Source organism: Trachurus japonicus, chromosome 8 (assembly GCF_045865225.1).
Source record: "Trachurus japonicus isolate A0001 chromosome 8, Traja_1.0".
NCBI lineage: Eukaryota > Metazoa > Chordata > Actinopteri > Carangiformes > Carangidae > Trachurus > Trachurus japonicus.
Window position 1 is genome coordinate 20696910 of NC_140914.1, and position 14567 is coordinate 20711476.

Sequence of the window (14567 nt, forward strand, 5' to 3'; positions counted from 1 at the left end):
AGAGATGTTATAAAAAGCTCACTTAGAGTGGGAAACCTTTGAAGGATATAAAACCTATTAGATAAAACCATTATTTTAAACATAGCCTAATGTTTTGTTTTGCTTGTCTTTTATTCTTGTCATGGCCACACGTGTCTTATAGCCTATTGGTTATCTCTACACAGTAGAAAAACAAACATAATTCTACCTCTTCCTGTTAAGGGACTTGACTCATATCAAAATCACTTTTAAGGGGGGCTTCAGTAACTGAATCCTAAACATGCCCCACTTTTTTTTTTATCCAAAAGCATTGTTTTGTTTTAATGTCCACATATAGTCACCCTCAGTGTGAAGAGGGTTTTAAACTCTTTATCTTTGAGCTTAAAATGTGTTGCTATCAATGAAATGAATATATGCTACAACGTGTCACGCCTCAGAGTAACTGTAGTTTTATTTTGAAATCTCAGCTCGTACTTCCGGTGTGTGGCTGCGATGCAGACGCCGTGACGTCACCCGGGGTCGGTCAGCTGGCTCCTCCATCTGAACAGCAGGCACAGCCTCTCCCACAGGGCGACATCACCATCACCGCCCGAGCCCGGAGCAGCAGCCGCAGGACGGGGCCACAACATGGGACAGACCGTGTTGTAGAGGCGGATCGTCGTCGGCGGAGATCAGCGGCGGTACTTTATTTATTTACCTATTTATTCATGTATTTATTTCCCCGGCTGCCAGTGATGGCCGGGGTCCATGGCTGCGGCTGCTGAGGGGCAGGTGCAATATCATCGACGAACACATTTGGTCCCTCGGCATGGACCCAGCGAGGGCCGATCCACAGGCTGGCCCACTCCGCATCCACCGCTCCCCGGATCAGGTGCTCTGCGCCGGGGTGGAGAAATAGCTGGGCCGCGTCTGGAGGCGATACGGCGGGCTGGTAGAGGAGGAGGGGGCCCTCCTCACATCACAATATTAGAGGCGATATTATTTCCAGTACCGAGCTCAAGGTTACGCACACAGCACACAGTCTTCGTCCAGTGAGTCTGTGCTGCTGTAAAATGGCATAAGTGTTTTTTTGTTGTTGTTTTTTTTACTTGAGGAGAGACTGTGATTGAAGCCCCCTCCCTTCTCTGTTTGCTGAGTGGATCCAGACCCGGTGTGACAGTCTCGCCTTTAAAGGCCTTAAAAAAAAAAAAAAAAAACCTGTTTGAGCGCAGCCTCCTCATCTGGAAACAGACGCCGGCTCCAGCTGCCAAGATGATGGAGCTGCAGATCGACGAGGTGGTCTACCAGGACGACTACGGCTCCGGGTCCGTCATGTCGGAGCGGGTGTCGGGCCTGGCCAACTCCATCTACCGGGAGTTCGAGCGGCTGATCCGCAGCTACGACGAGGAGGTGGTGAAGGAGCTGATGCCGCTGGTGGTGAACGTCCTGGAGAACCTGGACGCGGTGCTGACGGAGAACCAGGAGCACGAGGTGGAGCTGGAGCTGCTGAAGGAGGACAACGAGCAGCTCATCACCCAGTACGAGCGGGAGAAAGCGCTGCGCAAGCAGGCAGAGGAGGTAGGTACCTAACCTAACCCCGGCTCTGTGTGGGCCTCTGCCCGCATGATCACATCCAGCTCCCTGGTCACGGTGCCCGGTCTGAGCCGGGAGCTTTCACCAGACATGTGACTCATGTTTAGGCCTGTGACATTAGATTGTTGGGCTTATATTTAGCGTTAATGTACGTGCTGACACAGCTGACAGTGTCCTCTGCTGTATCCAGCTGTTCAGAGAACAACTGTGTTAAAACTAAGAATCATATGATCCAGTTATACTGCTGAAGATGCACTCATGCTTTAGGTAAAACTACATCAACTGTCATGAGAGATCATGGAAATTTAAAGTAGAGGATCAAAGATTCAAACATTATCTAGTTTTCACTCAATATATCTTATCTTAATATCTTAAATATAGGCTAGTAGAGAAAAGAGAAAGTTCTGCTAAATGTTTCATAATATAACTCCTGGTCCTACTTGACCACACTGATTCATTTGAATTAAACCTGCTCAGTTGATTTCTAGACATAATAAACAACTCGGCTCAACATCAGCAGAGAGCCTGAGGTCACAGACGTCACAGATGCCTGGATTTGATGGAGAGAAACTTTCTATAGGTCACAGTAGCATAACTACTGTGTGCATGTGGCCGAGCTTATTTAAATACATGCAAGTAAACTATATTAAACTATTGATCGCATGATAAAGTCCACTTACGATGTTTTAAACTTCCGCATTACATTATTACACAACAAATTTGTGTTGTTATGATGGATGAGAGCATGACACAGTTTGAATAACTGCTACTACTATTACTACTACAACTACTACTACTGCAGCTGCTGCTCCTAATACCTCTACTAGCTCTCTTAATACCACTATAATATCTCTCCACCTGCTACTACTGTTGTTATTACAACTACAATCTGTTAATATCAATGCCACTATGAACAACAGTGAAAAATACACAAAACAGAAATAAGTTTAATTTATAGTGCTCTTCTTTAAATACCTGATCTAAAGTCTCATGCAAATCCATAAGCACACAGTATGCAAACACAGAGTTATATCTTCACATAAAGTATACGGCGATAAAGGGACAGTCAGACAAGCTTTGAGACTGAGCTCAGCGTTCAGAGGGCGTTTACACTTGAAAACACAGAGAGAACAGGGACACGGACAACAACAGTGGACATTAATATGGAGCTATTACATTACCGGCTAATCTCCACCTCCAGCAAATCTTTTTTTCCCCCCTCCCCTCCTTCCTCTCTGTGTCTCCGTAGCCGGTGTCACAGCAGCATCATAAAGTAACTTTAATCCTCCTCCCATCCAAAGAGGCCTCAGCATATCACTGGCAGCTCTGCTAGTATCAGCTTAGCTCAGCTTTTAGCCTGTTTCATCATCTGCTTCCCGCTGTGTTTCCTCCCCGTGTCAGTTATCTCATTTGTTTTCACTTTAAGCTGGTAATTAGAAGAGCACTGGCTGGTTCGCATTAATATTTCAGTGTTATCACATTTAAGCTTCTTTTAATTCCACAGTTTAAAAAAATATGTATCATAACAGTATGGTAAATTGGTTAAAACCAACAGGCAGTGCAGGTCACTCAGATGGAGCCATTGTTTTACATGACAGATGCCAACAGGTTCACACAAGTCTTATTATTCCCAGCAGAGCTTCTGGTAGTGAAACTGAAAGTAACTAGCCAATACCATGACTTGCTAGTTTGGAGAAAATACAATAGGATTATATAGGGAAATTTTTTTTATGTAGCATATTAGCCGGCCTTGTAATAGTAGTTATGTTTGTTTACCTTTACTTTCTGCATCCAGGGAAGTTTTATTCCTTTAGTGTCTATGTGTGGATGCTTCAGGCAAGATCTATGTTTCACATTGGTCCCATACCTACTAGACCTACTACTAAGTTTCATATAATTCACATTTCGACCACTTCAGTTTGAGTGTTTTGTTGATTTTCTTTGTCAGGTTTCTCCTCCATGGCTCTTTATTACGTTTGGTGTTTGGTCAAATTAGATGGCAAATTAAAATGCAACAGATAAACAGAGAGAGGAAGAGTGAGTTGTTGTTTTTTTTTTCAGACTAAGAGATCGAGGGTTACAATGGGGGATGGGACGACGTGCGAGGGGTGGGGATCATAGGAAATCAATAGTACACAGAGCACACTGAGGGAGCCTGGCACTGTAACCTGATTTGTGCTCATGAGGAGCAGAGGCAGCAGAACAGGAGCAGGGGGGGGTGAGATGGACTGAGGTTTATGAAGCCAGAGTACGAGCCAGTAAACGCACAGGGAGAGAGAGAGAGAGGGAGAGACTAATGAGAAGAGCAGGGTGAGAGAGAGAAAGAGAGAATCTAGATGAAAACAATAACACACCCTCAGACACGGAGAGCGACGACCAAAAAGAGTCTCAGATTACAGTGTTATTAGGCTCCAGCTGATGGTAAACAAAACCAACAGTTCCCTCTCCGCTCATGAAGTCTTAACGACACGTCCGGTCTTATGGTTGTTAACGCGAGGTGGAGAAATCTTTTTGCAGCAGTTGTTGTTTGTGTCATCCTGCAGCAGGAACGATCCCCATCATCACTTTGTGTCACTAACTCCGCCGGTTTCACACTTGTCACAGTGTGACGACCGAAAAAAAAGACTGATCACATCGCTGCCTCTGCTTTAATTATAATCAGCCTCTCCCTTGATGTAGTCAGGCTTTGTCACCTCACACAAAGACCGCCGTGACGTATCGGCTTCAGCTTTATGATCGTATTTATTCGGTTGTTATTATTTGTCCTGTAGTCGCTGGTCCACGCTGTCGTCAGTTATTACTTAGCCGCGAATGTGATAACGTCACAAACACACTCAGCACATTACCACCACTCAGTCGACTCGACACGCAAGGCCTCCTCGTGAATTATTCATACTGCACAGAATGAACACAATACTGTATTCCCGTTCAGAAATCTGTGTAGTTGTGTAATTGTTGTTTACACGAATCAAATGATGACCTTTCTGATATTTATTTATTTATTTTTTAATGCATGTGCACTGTAAACTCGACTGTACTCTACACGCCACCACAGTTTAATAGATTGGAGAGGTTCGGTGCCTGCTGCAGTTAAATCTGCTGGATTGAATGCATTTGAAGGGCAACACTATAGGACGTGTTCTCAGTCACACTGGAGTGGATGAAGGATGCTACAGTATTTTGTGTTGTTGTGTGTCTTGCTACTGTGCAACATAATGGTGGTGATTTGTTTTTAGATTCTATTATACTTTCTGTCAAAAAGGCGTCCATTGTAAGAGATTTATACTTGGTCTTGTTTGTCGTGGGGTGCGTAGCCGACATCTTTAGCATTAGAAAACAACCCCAGTGTCCCATAGAAAAGACTGTGGCTCTAAGTCTGATTCTTTATTGTTTAATCTGCGAACAGAGAGAGTCACATTTCTGTGTTATTTTCCTGAGATTTCCTTTTTCTAAAATCCTCTCTGCAGGTCAAACCGGGCTCATGGGATTGTTGTTGTGCTCGTCAGTGACTTTAGATGTCTACATTAGTTGCTGTATTTGCAGAAGTGATTGCGTTGTAGCATTTGCATTTAGTGCACGTGTGCAGCAGCATATTCCTGGTTGCAGGGTTCTGCTGCAGTCGGAGGATTACAGTATTAAGACTTTTTACTGCACTGAAAAAAGCTTGTCATTGTGAACAGCTTTGCAAAAAAAAAAAAAAAAAAAGTGAAGGGGACGCAGGCTGGGCTGTGTTTTCCTCCTTTTATTGAGCTGGTTACCAACTTCAACCTGTCTGTTACCTTACTCAACCCAGACACTTCAGGTTGTTATGACCATACAAAAGGCAATTCATGTGAAACCTGCAGTCACACTGTGTTTATTGTGTTTTTAAAACCCTGAATGGTCCTGAGAAGTGATGCGTCAACAAGCAGCTAATAGCAATGTCACCTACAATATCAGTTATTTCTACAAATTACATCTAATTGTCCAAAAGAAAGACAGTTCAATGTAGAGGCCACTAGCACTGTGTCATCATATTATATTGTGCTTCTTTTCATATTGATTTTCAGAATCCATCCAGTGGTTAAAATAAACATTTTCTGCTCTCGTCTATGAATTGAAACCCAGATGTGTGACGTTCTGATATTTGCTCATGTATCCTCCATCAGAAATTCATTGAATTTGAAGATGCTCTGGAGGCTGAGAAGAAGGACCTGCAGGTTCAGGTGGAGTTTCTGGAGCTGCAGTCGAAACAGCTGGAGCTGAAGACGAAGAACTACTCCGACCAGCGTGAGTGACAGGCTTCGAACATTGTAGCACACTGTTGTGTAATGCTTCGCACGTGCAGCACATCTGGCTCCTCTCGTCTCAAAACCCATCAACTGAGTTTTTTTCAGAAGGTTTATTGATGACTTCAGTTTGACTGCTCCTCAAGAACAGCAAATATTTCCGTTGTGGTTCAATGGGGAAGATGGGAAGGGAAGTAGACGCACTGAGGATGTTGTGATATTTTTAGATTGTTGGTATATTTGCACTGAAACTCTGGTTTGCTTTGGTTCACATGTTATAACCCTATGAATAAATCCATACAGCGTGGTTTAGTTTAGTTTAGTCTTATTCACTCTCTGCCCTACCTTGATGTGCGACGTTCCACAGGAGTTTCACAGGAGTCTTTGACCCAAATACCTCATTTGAAATATTTAAAATAGTGCAAACCAGAGACTGAGCAGTAGTTATAAACCCCCACTCTCATGAAATGATGCTCTTATATTCGAACCTTCATATTTAACTGGTGCCAAATGATAATATAACTTGGTCTTGATATGTGTCCGTCTGTGTCTGCCAGTCACCCGGTTGGAGGAGCGAGAATCAGACATGAAGAAAGAATATAACGCTCTGCACCAGCGCCACACTGAGGTGAGAAAAAATTCTCAATTAAATCAAATTTAAATATCATCCTCAAATATTACAGCAGACCCTGACAGCATATTTTCATGTATTGCCATTTAGGGCCATTTTCTACAAAACAGATGCTTACTGGTAAATGAGTCCCAATCGTTTCTTTGTAATTATCCCAAAATGTTAAGAATTAATTGTTTACTCTGCGTTTTCGTCTGCTTTCCAGTGTAACATAACTAGAAGCAGTCTTTTTTTCATCATTGTGATGGATTACCTAACACAAGCCGGTCTCAAAAACAATCAAAACATGGAATTTGATCACTAAAAACAAGATTGTATACACCCCCAAACATGTTCAGCATTGAAATAAGTCTCCTGTGATTCATAGTAAATAAACAGCAATATCCATTATCCTTTTGGTACACTGCATGTTAGAATAATCCAATGTGTAGTAGATTATAGATTTTGTAATTGAATCAGTGTAATCCTCTCAATCTCACATGGTTTCTCATCCATCACTCTGTCACTGTCCTCTTTTCCCACATCTTTCTGTTGCCGTGGATCACAGATGATTCAGACGTACGTCGAGCACATAGAGCGGTCCAAAATGCAGCAGGCCGGCAGCAACAGCCAATCAGAAGGCCCCGGCTGTGGACGAACGTGAGTGGTCCACCGCGTGTGTTGGTGTGGGTGTTTAAAGTGCAGGTGTATACAGTATCTTTGCGTAGATTGTAGCTTCCACCCATCGTCTTGTCGCTGATGTTTCATGTTTTGTTCAGGCTTTGTCGTGCGTCAACATACTCACCGTATCAACAGTTAACTGTGGGTGTGGGGATTCAAAAGGAAACACGGTCGGCAGCCATTAGAAAGTAAAGTATGTTTGTTTGTCAGCCTGCAGTGTTCAGCGTTTGGCCAACCTGTGAGTCCTGAACAGATATACGGACAAGAAACAAGTAGAGGAGTGGGACATCTGGTGCCTCGACAGATGAATCACAGATTAGTCACTTCCTGCAACGTGTCACCAAACACACAGCATCCTAAATCTTACAGTAATTCAGCTACAATGTCACATGAAAAGCATCCTAATCCCACAAATCTTTATCAACTGTCCCGGCGAGGCTGGGCCAGAGTGTGTGGAGGTCTGTGTGTGTGTGTGTGTGTGTGTGTGTGTGTGTGTGGGAGTGGGTGCATTATAAACCCTGGTGAGTTTACATAACGTATCACTTACTGAGACAAGAGGAAGAAGTCCTGCTCATAAATCTTAAGTAATGTCTTAAGTAAAATCTAAAGCAGGTTTAATGAGATAAAGACAGTTGTGTAGTTGTCCTTCAGACTGTTGACTCGATTTGTATAGGTGTGTGTGTGTGTGTGTGTGAGGGGGGGTGTTTTCATGTGTCACTGCATGTTCCTGTCTCTCTCTCTCTCTCTCTCTCTCTCTCTAACCACTGTCTGTCTGTCTGTGTGTCTGTCTGTGTGTCCTGCTGTCCGTGCTGCTGTTTGCTCAGTCAACACTACACACGGAGGAGAAGGTAAATGAACATGGTCCCATAAGTGTCCGACCTCCTCCTCACCCAAACTGACCTGCTCGGACTTAAAACTAGACAAGGAGTTGCTGCTGACGCCCCTTTATACCCCTTTATTATACTTTTGCTTTTGCCTCAACCCCCTTGTATGAGGAAATGCTCCTTTCTGTGTTTTGCTGTATTAGTTATTGATCCTTACAGTTATATATTATTGCGACTGCATCAATAATATTGCATTCTAATAACAATTGAGGAAAATAAGGAATGCTTCAAAAGTCATGCTAAGCAATGTAATGCAATGCAATCCATATTTTGCAGTCTTCTCCCTGTACCTTGTCCTCTTGTGTCTGTTGTTCCGCTCATCCGTGTGTGTATGTGGGCCCGTCCTGCTCGTCTGAGTCCAAGACCTTCATATTATACAAATAAGACGTGATTATATGGATATGTGTTCACTTTAAGCAAAGGACACAGTGGCGGTCTGAGCTGTGCATGTCTCAGGTTTTCAGTAACAGGTGTAAGTAGATGTGGACACAGTGAGCAGACAGTGAACAAAGGTCATGAGGTGAATGTGTTTGGCCTGCCTGCACCGGGCTGCATGTCCTTGTTCCTGCTTCTCACCGCAGGGCTTGTGAATGAACTATTTCTCTCCGGCCCCCAAAAAATATCCACTCCTGTTTTATTCAATACAATCCCATGTTACCCACGTTCAGCGTATCAGAACATGGGTATGATTGCAGGAATTTGCTTGTGTATGGTTTTCTCCATTTTTATCCCTTTTAGTACATTTTTGCCAAGAGTTAGATGTGAAGATTGATGCCCTGATATTTATATTATTATGTATAAAATACTAAATTATGTAAATATGCATATTTTGGTAACCCTTTAATTTACAGGCCGTTATATGTGATAATGTTAAGAAATAGCCAAGAAATAACAATTAATTGCATAGTAATGTCAAGACATAGCCTAGAAATAACTGTCAATTTCATAATGTCATGTTTTTCAGAAAGGCAAAATATTACACATGCTTTTCATGCTTTGAATCTTTTGGGAAAGGCCAGAATTTTTCTCCACCAAGTCCTTGACCGTTATTTCTGGGCTATTTCTACGTAATTAATCGTTATTTCCTGGCTATATTTCTCGACATTACTATGAAATTGACCGTTATTTCTAGGCTATTTCTAGACATTACTACGCAATTAATTGTTATTTCTTGGCTATTTCTTGACATTATCACATAACGGCCTGTAAATTAAAGGGTTACCCATATTTTTCCAGGCCAGAAATAAGTGCTGCATGTAAATACTAACACTACAACTGTGAAGTGTTGTTTTAATGAGATATAATGAGAGAGGTTAAGACGCTGCCTGTTTCTAATCTCTATGCTAAAGCTAAATGGCCACATTATACAGCTTCATATAGAAGAGTTATATCAATCTTCTCATCTAACTCTCAGCAAACAAGTGAGTGAGCCTGTTTCCCAACCTGTTGAACTTTTCCTTTGGCTGTGCAGTAGTTATTGATGAGAGGGGAGGTGGTTTGTTTTAACCCCGTGATGTCAGATCGCCTGTGTGACGCAGGTCGGGCTCCGGCCCTGGACGGGACGATCGGGTAAATCTACGTGAACAACTAACTAACATCAGTCTCCACCTGTCTGTGTGTCCTTGGCCAACAGCAAAGCGGACCGCCCACCGTCGCTGAGCCTGTTCCCCAGTGGCGAGGTCATGGTACGTGGGGGTCTCGGGGGGGCTAGGATGATGCCCGGGAAAGACACCTGGCAGGTCAGCGAGCTCAGCCAGTCAGCCTATCAGGTGGGACAGACGGCGGCCATATTCTCCTCCCAAGACCACAACCGCTGCCTGGGGAGTGGAAGGGGGAGGGGCCAGCCTCACCGCTGCCCGTCCTGCTAGCCACGCCCCAACACGGAGCTCCTCCCCTCACGCCTGCTTGTGTCACTGTTAGAGGAAATATCAGTTATCAGATTATGACACCACAATGATATCAGTGGGGAATCCACCCCGTCAAGTCAGAGGCGTTGACTCAAGCAAGCAGGGGAATCTGTATTTTATTTATTTTACTGGAGTTTTCTTGAATATTATTTTACAGTGTGATCGTGCGGCTTCTGCTGTGTCTTTATGTTTTAGTTTAGAATCAAGTTTGTTTTGTTTTGTTTTTGTTTTGTACTTTCCTGCAGTTCAATGGTACTCTGTGCTTTAAATGTGAGAGAAGCAGAAAATAGAGTATTTTGTTGCTTTCTTGTTGTGGCTCCATCTGGTATCTAGCTCTGATGTCATCCCAAGAGCACAAATGCAAGTTGAATTGCATTTGTAAAAAAAAAAAAAAGGTTTACATAAAGTCGTAGTTGAAGTTTTGTTACAGATTCATAGTGGAAATATTCTGCTGTGACTTTATGTCTAACTAGAAACTATAAAAGACATGTATGACTCTTTATCTACAAGCAATTCAAATAAAATAGAAGAAAAATCAGATCAACATTTGACTTCACTCCAGTGAGTGCAAAACAGTCAATCAAAATGTTTTTCAAACAGCCCAGAATTTAAGTGATAATAAATCGTGTGCTTAATTTCTATTGTTACGTCCATAATGACAAAGTGAATCCTAGAAAAACGTCTGGAGCTACTCACAAGAAAGTGAAGTGGAGCGGTAAATTCAGGTGTGATTGGTTCCTGCCTCACCATGTGAAGCTCACATTGTGTCGTTTGTGTCTCGCCCCTTCATGTCGTCTTCTCCGCACCAAGGAGGATGGGTCAGAGTCGGACTCGGTGGCAGCCACACCCAGCAGCACAGGGAGCAAGTCCAACACACCCACCTCCTCCGTCCCCTCGGCCACCGTCACCCCCATCAACGAGGGCTTCCTCCCGCAATCCGAGTTCGACGTGATGCGTTCTGGGAACCACAGGAAAAGTGCCAAGCGGCTCAGCAGGAATATGGAGGTGCAAGTCTCCCAAGAAACCAGGAATGTCAGCATCGGTAAGAGGATGTCGCCAAGGTCAAAGCTTTGATTGGGGCGACAACTTGTTCTGTTTGACTCCAACTAAAACATGATCCAGACGTTTAGTTTTCTCAAGGAGCAGCGGTGATTCAGATGTGCGTCTGTCATATTTCTCCAGGCATGGGGAGCAGTGACGAGTGGACTGAGTTTCAGGAGATCATTGATTCCACCCCTGAGCTGGACATGTGTGTAGACCCCCGTGTGTACGGAGGAGGAAACAGGTACAGCTACGTGGTGGCCGCATCACATCCACAGTGTTGAGTTCAATTCTGTATCTCCAAGATTGTTGTTGAAAGTCGGAAAAACTACAAAACTCTTGACTCTAAAACTTAGAGTTTTGTTTTGTTTTGTCAGTTAAGTGTCAAAACATCAGTTTGGCCCTTATGTTTCAGTTTATCCACCAAAACAAGACCTGAAACAGTTTCCTACTGTAGATGATTCTTGAAGCAATAGGTGAAAGCACCATATAAAAATATTAAATCTGCATATGCAGTGTTGCCATAGAGAAGTGTTACACAGTATACGAATGAAAATTAACTTAAATACAAAAGATTCCACTTTGACTTCTTAATGACATTGTCATAAATGTGTATCTTAGCCCGTCCCAGGGCATCGTGAACGAGGCCTTCGGCATCAACACCGACTCTCTCTACCATGAGATCAAAGACGCTAAGTCGGACATCATTGGAGACGTCGACGCAGGCGCCGAGCTGCTAGGTACGAGCATCACTGTTAGTCGCAACGTTTTGTGCTGTTTCCGTAGGATCATCTGTAAATCTTGGCAGAAGAGTATAAACAAGTTGAACCGTGAAATCGCTTTGGTCACAGCTTAGTCAGATCCTCCTCTTTTATGCAGCAGCGAGTATTTCACTTCAAAGGAAACGCTTGAAAATAGAAGAGATGTCTCCTGTGTGAGGTGAAAGTGAAGCTAATAATAAATAAATATGAACCCAAGTGAGGGGAAATAGGGGCAGGTGCATGTGTGCACTGCACAAAGCCGGCATTTGTTTTACCTTTGGTCCATGCAGGGCAGCAGCTTCATGTCAGGCTACAGCTCTGACTCTGACTTTTTACTTTGCATGGCCGCGGCTGGAAAACACTCCACGCCAGCAGTTCATCTCTGCATCACTGCACAGTCATCCTAAAAGAAATCTACTATTCCCAATCCCCAAATGCCCATCCACGCAGTGTTACTTTTGTTTTCTATTTGTCCTTCTAGTTTATTCCTTTGTTTTCTCCCCCCCCCCCTTTTTTTTTTTTTACAGCCAGAGGCACAACAACACAAGCCTGTTTCAGATGTTTTGAGCTTATTTGTAAAAGCTGAAGTTCTTATTCTATTTATCAGACATTCATTACATTTTATTTCACACGCAGTTATTATTTAGCTTATCTATCCTTTAAAAACTCTCTGTTTTGGGCTCATCTACTTTTGTTGAATTCTGGGAGATTTTGTTTCTGTTTTCATGAGTAGGACTTCCTCTGGGTTTTGATTTATTTAGTAGCAGAAATATGAAGGCAGGTTTGAGCCATCTTCTTGTCCGTTTGTTAACCTCTCACCCGTTTCTTTTTTTCCCCCTTTATGTGCTTCTGCTGGTGACACCCATAGGCGAGTTCTCAGGTGTGTATCTGAACGTGCATTGGTTGGTATCTTTTTCTTTTACTCATTGACTCCTCTCCAAACTCTGCTTCCAAGAGAAGGCATTCATCAGTTTATACAAAGCCACACTGCTGTAGTTCTAAGTATTAATAGATCATTATTGATTTATTGCTTGATTAAGCATTTGGAAATGCAGATACATTTTTTTTTCTTATTCATTTAAAGGGATAGTTCAACATTTTGGCAGATTGGCCCCACTCCAAATTAGTCCAAGGAGTAGGTTTGTTACCTTTAACTGTTGGTGTAAGCTATTTTTTAGAACGGCGGAGCAGAGTCGCGAGCTGCTACACTACGGAGGCTGATGGGATTTCTTGGTTTCCCTCATCAAACTCATCAAATACACAATCCAACAACTCCAAAACGCTCTGGTGGACAAGTTGTGACCTGCACATTCACCACGCTGCGAGATAATACCAAGTTGTTTTCGAGGCAAATGCAGAGAAAACTGCTCCCGATGGGAACGCACATCAGCGGTTTTGCACAAATTTACCTCTAAAACAACTCTGTCTCATAACGTTCCGTTATTATCTCATAGCGTGATGAATGTGCAGGTCACAACTTGTCCACGAGAGCGTTTTGGAGTTGTTGGATTGTGTATTTGATGAGTTTCATGGGGGAAACCAAAAAATTCCATCAGCCTCCGTAGCGTAGCTCTGAGCAGAACGGCGGCTCTGCTCCGCCGTTCTAAAAATAGCTTGCACCAACAATTAAAGGTAACGAACCTACTGCTAAAACTATAGGGATTATGGCAATGGGCCAATTTGCCAAAATGTTGAACTATGTCTTTAAAGTCACAGTGAAGTTCAATCAGCTCGATCAGTCAGTGCACCTCAAATTTTCGACCCCCCTGTATTGTGACAGATCCTTCCTCTAATATAAAATAAACTCTGCTCCCTTCTTCTTACAGCAGGTTTAGAAACACAGCAGTGTATAGAGTTCCACTCAGCTGTACGTTCATCATTTCACAGTCTGTTTTACTGGGACTTTAAAATACATCTGATATAGAAAAAACGTGCTCCCTCCTTAAATCCTAGTCCTAGTCCCTTAGCCCTGCTGCTATTCCTAAATACAGATTTATAAATGCTTATCAGCATCCTCTCTCTTCTCTCTTCCTTTCCTGTCTCTTCTTCCTCATCATCTCCTCTGATCCGTCACTTTGCCTCCTTCCTTCTCTTCCCTTCCTTCTGTCCCCTCCTCTTCTTCTGCCTCCAGTCCGTGATGATTTCTTCGGTAAGGCACTCCCCCTCGCCTCTGCTCATGGTCACATTTGCTTGCTCTGTCATTCCCTGACCTCCAGCTTTCACATCCCCCTGGTTGCTTCTTTATGTCCTTTTTTTGTGTGGCTTTATATTTATATTTTGTGCCACCTTCGCATCTCACACATACGTTTTTTTGAAGAAATAAAATCTCTATTTAGATTTGGCGTGAAAGGCCTCGTAGAAAACATTTCACCAGCGGCGGTGATGCTGAGTAGGAAATTGAAATAAAAATGTCCTGTGGTTTGAAAAGAAAACACAAATGGAGAATAATGTAATGTTATAGAAGCAGTGCAGACTCTGAAACAAGTCAAAATATTGCATGTGCTTGTCCTGGACAAAAATGGTCAATGAAGTGTTTCTTTATTATGAAGTTCTGTTGTTATCTCCACCTGCCGTCATGAGATGAGGGTTACAGAGCGGGGAACTGACATGCCTCAAAATCAATGTACATCAAACCATGTCTTTAAGGTGCCCCAAACACAGTCATTTATATCGACGTGAGTGATTCATTCTAGGTGATAAGTGGTTTATTTATCTGCCAGTCTGAGCTACCTTCAGTATGCTTCAGATAATGTTCTTCATCTTCACCTTCCTCTCTGGTCAGATCACATATCACAGCAAACACACTGCCACACAAAGTTTCCTCACCTGGTTTTACAGCCTGTGTTTTGACTGTATATGTCTAA

At 43.0% G+C, this 14567-nt stretch overlaps 1 protein-coding gene across 1 annotated transcript in view; it reads left to right on the forward strand.

Annotated features, from left to right (window-relative positions):
- The first annotated feature begins 523 nt into the window (after nt 1-523).
- The window catches only part of mapk8ip3 (mitogen-activated protein kinase 8 interacting protein 3), a 30798-nt gene continuing 16754 nt past the window's right edge, over nt 524-14567 (forward strand). Inside the window, exons 1-11 of the mRNA XM_085784591.1 lie at nt 524-1536; nt 5700-5820; nt 6377-6447; nt 6998-7089; nt 7935-7958; nt 9628-9733; nt 10712-10943; nt 11084-11186; nt 11564-11682; nt 12572-12583; nt 13835-13852. Of these exons, the coding sequence (XP_085640717.1) occupies nt 1231-1536; nt 5700-5820; nt 6377-6447; nt 6998-7089; nt 7935-7958; nt 9628-9733; nt 10712-10943; nt 11084-11186; nt 11564-11682; nt 12572-12583; nt 13835-13852 (1204 nt within the window). The 5' untranslated portion in view covers nt 524-1230. The remainder of the gene's footprint in view (nt 1537-5699; nt 5821-6376; nt 6448-6997; nt 7090-7934; nt 7959-9627; nt 9734-10711; nt 10944-11083; nt 11187-11563; nt 11683-12571; nt 12584-13834; nt 13853-14567) is intronic.